The 7,084-nt window shown below is 36.6% G+C and overlaps 1 protein-coding gene across 1 annotated transcript; it reads left to right on the forward strand.

The window, feature by feature from the left end:
- Positions 1 to 1,128: 1,128 nt before the first annotated feature.
- LOC140872420 (uncharacterized) lies at positions 1,129 to 2,376 on the forward strand. The gene has a single exon (XM_073275214.1). The coding sequence runs from the start codon at positions 1,129 to 1,131 to the stop codon at positions 2,374 to 2,376; it is 1,248 nt and encodes a 415-aa protein (XP_073131315.1).
- The last annotated feature ends 4,708 nt before the right edge of the window (positions 2,377 to 7,084 follow it).

Genomic DNA, 7,084 nt, shown 5'->3' on the forward strand with positions numbered 1-7,084 from the left:
GCCGCTGGATCTGGGCGCCCTGATGGGCGCCACGTGTCCAACCCGCCGGGTTGGACGGTTCCAACCCGACGGGTCGGACCCGTGCAACCCGGCGGTTTGACCCGCCGGGTCGCCGGTTTTCCCTTAGGAAAACCGGGACCGGACCGCCTAGTGGCCGGTCCGGTCCCGGTTCCGGGTCGGGCCCGTTGACCCGGTTAACCGGCTCGTTGACCACGGGCTGGTTCTGGGCCGGGTTCGGGCCCAACCCGGCCCTTGGCCAGGTCTAGCTCAGAGCAGCTCCAAGGAGATCGGCAGCCACTAGTGTTGAGAGATGAGAAGGATATTGATGATACTGGTATTAGAGGAAGAGGGGCAAATTCAGATAAGGTGACAACTGAAGGAAGTTATGGGCATAATCCAAGGCTTGTCAAAGATCCAATAATTCAGCCCTCAACATCTCTAATCCATAGGTCAATTAAGGAGCAGGAAATGGCACTACATCAGGAGATAAATCAAGCAGAAGATATGAGGATCTGTTGAAATATTGTCCCACATTGGTAGGATAGAGTACTGGGAGCCCTTAATATAGACAAGGACAATCCTCACCTCTTGAGCTAGCTTTTGAGGTGAGTTAGGTCCAAGTTTCATTTCTAATATGGTATCAGAGCCCAGGTTCTCTGTGTGTTGGATCGCCCATAATTGGGCTGCCTATAATTAGGTCAATCTTCAAGCTCCAGATGTTCATTCCTGGGCGTTTAGATCACCCGTTAATATCTCCACGCTCCAGATGTTCATTCCTGGTCGTGTGGGGGTGTGTTGATATATTGTACCACATTGGTAGGATAGAGTACTGGGAGCCCTTAATATAGACAAGGACAATCCTCACCTCTTGAGCTAGCTTTTGAGGTGAGTTAGGTCCAAGTTTCATTTCTAATAGGATCACAGTCACTGAAGACTGAAAAAGAAGAAGGGAAGCCAAAAGTGATACAGTCCAAAATATGCATATGGAGTTGGATCCAACAACAACAATTGCACCCAAAACAACTTGAAGATGTTCCAACCACATCAGACGACCATCGTATCTTACCAGGTGAGGCTTTTTTATGAAAACATTAGCTTGGAATTGCAACTCCGGTGCTGCGTGAGTTAATGAGAACTCACAAACCAGATGTAATTTTTTTGATTGAGACCCTCGTGCATGTAAATAAGCTAGAGGAAATTCGTAGTAAGCTTGGTTTTGATTTTGTCTTTGGAGTGGATAGGATTGGGCCTAGTGGTGGCTTGGGTGTTTTTTGGAAAGCAAATATAAATTGTTCTATAACAAATTTCTCCAGAAATCACATTGATATGGAAATTGAGGATGTTCATAAAGGTAAATGGAGGCTAACTGGTATTTATGGCTTTCCGGAAAGAGACAGAAGACGAGCTTCGTGGGATTTTCTGAGAACTCTTCATGCAAGATCAAGCCTTCCATGGGCATGTATAGGTGACTTTAATGATTTGCTGAGTAATGAGGAGAAGAGAGGGAGATTGGCGCATCCAACATGGTGTATTAGAGGATTTCAAGAAGTAGTGACTGAATGTGGATTGAATGATTTACACATGGAAGGATACCCATTTACTTGGGTTAAAAGCAAAGGCACAGCTGATATGATTGAAGAAAGATTGGATCGAGATTTGGTTTCACAAACATGGCTTGACATTTTTCCCGAAGCAAAGTTAGAAAATTTAATAGCTCCAATATCAGATCACACACCTCTCTGCCTCAGTACAGAAACTCAAGTAAGCCATTACCATCAGAAGGTCTTCAGATTCGAAAACAAATGGTTAGAGGAACCTGACTTGAAGGATCTCATGATGCAAACATGGAATGCCTCTATTACACAAGATGTAAGCATCAAACTTACATATTGTACAGAAGTGTTAAGCAGATGGAGCAAAAATAAAACGCCTAATTTCTGGAAAGAAATAAATGCGTATCATGTGAAGATTGAGTCGTTAAGGCTGCGAAACGATCCAAACTCGATCGAACAATATGAGAAGACAAAGAACCAACTGGTAAACTTACTGATGCAAGAAGAAATCTATTGGAAACAGAGAGCAAAATGTTACTGGCTCAAGGATGGAGATTCTAATACACGATTCTTTCATTCTCAAGCTTCAGCTAGAAGAAATAAAAATCGAATTGAACGTTTACACGAAGAAAGTGGAATGTATACTGAGGATGAAAATCGAATTGGGGAAATTATTCAAGAATATTTTGTTAAACTCTTCTCACACAATTCAGGGGATTATGCTCCGGTCTTGGAAACGGTCTCCACCAGACTTACTACAGCAGATAATGACATGCTCCTAGCACCTTTTACGATGGAGGAATTTAAATCTGCTATTTTTTAAATGGATCCAAACAAATCTCCAGGTCCAGATGGTTTCAACCCAAACTTTTACCAAAAATTTTGGGACATAGTGGGGATGGATGTATTTCAGACATGTTTGAAATGGCTAGATCAGACACACTTCCCATCCAAGATAAATGATACAAACATTATCTTGATTCCAAAATGTGAGAAGCCGAAAAAGGTGAAAGACTACAGGCCAATTGCATTGTGTAATGTGTTATACCGAATCATAGCAAAAGTATTGGCGAACAGAATGAAAAACATTATGGCAAACATCAGTTCTGACTCTCAATCAGCTTTTGTGACAGGAAGATCGATCACGGATAATTGCTTAATTGCATTTGAAGTATTGCATTACATGAAAGGCAAGCGGAAAGGTCGCAAAGGAGAAATGGCAGTGAAAGTAGATATAAGCAAAGCCTTCGATCGAGTCCATTGGGGATACTTGCGAGGTATCTTAAATAAAATGGGATTTGCGGCAAAATGGATTGACATCATGATGATGTGTGTCTCCTCGGTTAATTATCATGTGTTATGGAATAACAAATCTGTTGGACCTATTACCCCCTACCGTGGTTTACGTCAAGGAGACCCACTCTCTCCCTATCTATTCATTATATGTGCTGAAGGACTGACATCTCTTTTGAGGAAATATGAATCACGAGGCATGCTCCATGGAGTAAAAATCTGCCGAGGTGCTCCCACCATCTCCCATCTACTGTTTGCTGACGATAGTATCTTCTTTTGCAAAGCAAACCAGACTGAATGTGAATCATTGACTCGTGTTTTTCATGAGTATGAAAAAGCCTTTGGACAAGCTATAAACTTCTCTAAATCTGGAGTTTTCTTTAGCAGAAATATCACACAGGAGCAACAATTGACACTGACAAACATTCTCAGCATTGAGGGATCACTGAATACAAGTCGATACTTGGGGCTACCTTCTATGATAGGTAGGAAAAAACGGCAAATATTCAGTTATTTGAAAGACAGCACATGGAGAAGAATCCAACATTGGAAAAAGCAAAAGCTCTCAAAAGCAGGTAAAGAGATAATGGTGAAGTCGGTTGGTCAAGCAATTCTCATTTACTATATGCAAACTTTCCTTTTACCGACTTCATTACTCGAGGAACTCCAGAGAATGTTAAACTCATTTTGGTAGGATTCGAAACAAAGGTAATAACATAGGCATAAACTGGTTGAAATGGAAGCATATGTGTGCGCGGAAAGAGGAAGGTGGGTTGGGATTTAGAAACTTTCAAGCTTTTAATTTAGCATTATTAGGGAAGCAAGGATGGAGGCTTCTTACATCTCCAACAGCAATGATAAGCAGACTTTTCAAAGCTAAATATTATCCAAGAGGGATGTTTTTAAGTGCAAAACTTGGTCATAATCCAAGTTTCACTTGGCATAGCATTTGGAGTGCAAAAATGGTGCTAAATAAAGGTTGTAGGTGGAAAGTTGGGACAGTTCATAATATCAATATATGGAAGGACCCTTGGTTACGAGATGATGCAAATTTCTTTGTCTCTACTTCTATCAACCAAGAAATGAATGGCATGAAGGTGAATGAGCTTCTTATCCCAGGATGTCGTAGTTGGGACCATGAATTATTGCTTGAATATTTCAACGGTAGAGATGTACAAGAAATCTTGAACATTCCACTTCCTCTAACCTTGAGACCAGATCGAATAATATGGCACCAAACAAAGGATGAGATATACTCTGTCAAGAGTGCTTACAGAGTGATAATGAAGGAAGTTGAACATCAGAGTGCATCAACAAATTCAGAATTATGGAAAGAGCTTTGGAAGATACAAGCATCGCCAAAATTTAAATCACTGCTTTGGAGATCTGCTCGAGATTGTCTTCCTACAAGAACAAATCTTCGTACAAGAGGAATTACCTGCTCTCTCATGTGTGTGATATGTAACAAAAATATGGAGAACACATGGCACTTATTTGTTTCATGTACTTATGCAGCAGAATGTTGGAAAAGTTCAAATATGAAGGATATTGTTGAAAAATGTGCAGAAAATGCAGATGGTTTTGTGGATTGGTTTTTCAAAATGGTGAAGGCAGGAGATAAAGTGCATGTGGGAAAATTTGTAGCTCTTCTCTGGAGTATTTGGAAACAAAGAAACAATAAACTTTGGAGAGATACTTTGGAAAATTGCAACCAAGCTGTGTTTAGTGCATTGGAAGCCCTTTATGATTGGTTAGCCATCAAACAAAAAGGAACAGGGGGCAAGGAGAATAAAGTATCTGCAATAATAGCTATAAAATGGAGAAAACCACAAAGTCACTTTTTAAAATGCAATGTTGATGCATCTTTCTTCGAGGAAACTAGAAGCATGGGATTTGGAATGGTGGTCCGAGATTCTGAAGGTAAATGTATTGGATGTCACTCCATGATAATAGAAGGACTTTGTAAGGTGAAGGAGGGAGAGGCGATGGGACTACGAGAAGCCCTTTCATGGATCCGTGAAATGAAGCTCAGTCGAGTAATCTTTGAGATGGACGCTCAAATTATTGTGAATGCTCTTGGCTCTACAAAAACTGACGTTACTGAATTTGGAGCTATTATTGAAGATTGTCGACATATTTTGCAACAGGAAACATGTTTTTCTATTGTTTATGTGAGTCGGTTAGCAAATGGGGTTGCTCATGCTTTGGCAAAGGAATCCCGATTAAATGCTAATCCTAGTTATTGGTCGAGTCCTCCAACTCATATTTGTGATATTATAATTGAAGAAGCCCTTGCTCTTTAATAAATTTGCTTTCTTCAAAAAAAAAAAAAAAAGTTGGTGTTTGACAAATAAACTGAAGGTTAGTATAAAAATGAACAGTTTTTACAAGAGCACGAGCTACTACATTTACTTATTTGAAGGAAAACTGAAATGAGAATGATATTCCCGGACTCAAAAGATGTTTGCATTGGTACACAATAGATCCGAACTCAATATAATCATTTGCAAAAAATTTAGCATCAAGATTTTTTTTTTCGATCAAGTTGAAAGATCACATTTGCAAGGCCCATTTGGTTGATTGGGCCGCTTGGTGAGGGGTATATATATATATATATATATATATATATATATATATATGATTCAACAAAGGCTATTAGGACTCATCTTTACTGATTAACCAATTTTAAAATGTTGAAGGTAGATCCTAAAGAGATACCGCTTCCTCACGAATTTATCTTGAATTGTGATCTTTTGGTTCAAATTTATCCAAATTTTGGCAAGGGTGCAAAATAGGCTCAATGATCTCTTTCTTCGCTAGACCGGTCCGGCGCTCCGCGTGGTTATATTCGTACATGTTCCGACTCGCCGGTCATTATGGATATAGTGGCATGGCGAGTCAAAGGGGGGGAGTTCTTCTTCCATTCCTCAGCAGAATGACTCTTTTCACGAACCCGCAGCTATTGAATGATTGATTCTACTAATATATATATATATGATATTATATTATATTTGTGTGTGTGTGTGTGTGTGCGTGCGCGCGTGCTTAATAGCTAGCATCCGAGTACTGTTTTATAAATGCGTAGTTGTTCACTTGTTTGCAATATCTAAGAAGTGTTTTAGGATCCCTTTCAATATCTGTTTTTGCTTCAAGTTCTATAATTTTTAATCAAAAGCTAGAAGCCAGGTTGTGACACTTTTCTTAGCTTAATTTTTTATATATTTTTTAAATTATAATTTTGATACTTATATCCTTAAAAACTTATCATGTTTTATAATTGTTCTCACTTATTTTTACCATATTTTTTCTCATATTCATGTGCCTATTTTTTATATATAAATAATTTTTAAGGTTTTTTTAAAATTTTTCAGTTTTATTTATATATGATTTTTTGAGGAGTTTTGATTTTGAATGGTATTCATAAAAAAAATAATATTTTATTATAATCATTTATTTTTTTTAAAAATATTTTTTTTAAAAAAAATTTATTTCCATATTGTTTTTAGTGTACTTTATTCATTATACAAATTTTATCATTTGCTTCTTTTTTTAATTTTTTTTATTAATCTTACATATATTTTCAAAAACACTCATATATTATAACAAAACAAATTAATTTTCATACAAAATATTTAAAATATAATAAATTTATATAAATGCATAGTTGATAGTGTGAGTACCAAAATTTAGATAATTAAAGATCAGTTTGGATACAGAACTTGAAAGCATAAAAAATAATTAAATAAGTTCAGCTTTTTTAATTAAATGTTTTTATTTAAAAAAACATAAGCGATTTTGGCATTTATATAAATATTAAAAAATTACTTTTATTTAAAATATTAAATATTTAGAAACAAAATTCCAAAAAAACTAGAAATTATAGCTTTCAAAAAAACATTTTTAAGTGCTTTTTTAAATGATTTTTGTAACCAAACACAATAATTTTAAGAAAAGTTTTTTTTAAATGATTTTATCTTCTCAAATTCTCAAACCAAACGGGATCTTAAATAGATAAATGTTATATAAAATAAAGATATTTTGTTATATTGCTAAAATTAATTTTGAAAGCGATTTGCTTTTTTCAAAACACTGAAATGTTAGCTTGTATTAGCATTAAATTTTTTCTCAAACATTCACTACTTTTGCTTCTCTTACACTTTTTTTTTATAATCTTTTAAAAAAATTACTTTAAAATAAATAGAACTCTTGCTAACACTCCAGTAGACTATAATTAAGAA

Source organism: Henckelia pumila, chromosome 1 (genome assembly GCF_033568475.1).
Source record: "Henckelia pumila isolate YLH828 chromosome 1, ASM3356847v2, whole genome shotgun sequence".
Lineage (NCBI taxonomy): Eukaryota > Viridiplantae > Streptophyta > Magnoliopsida > Lamiales > Gesneriaceae > Henckelia > Henckelia pumila.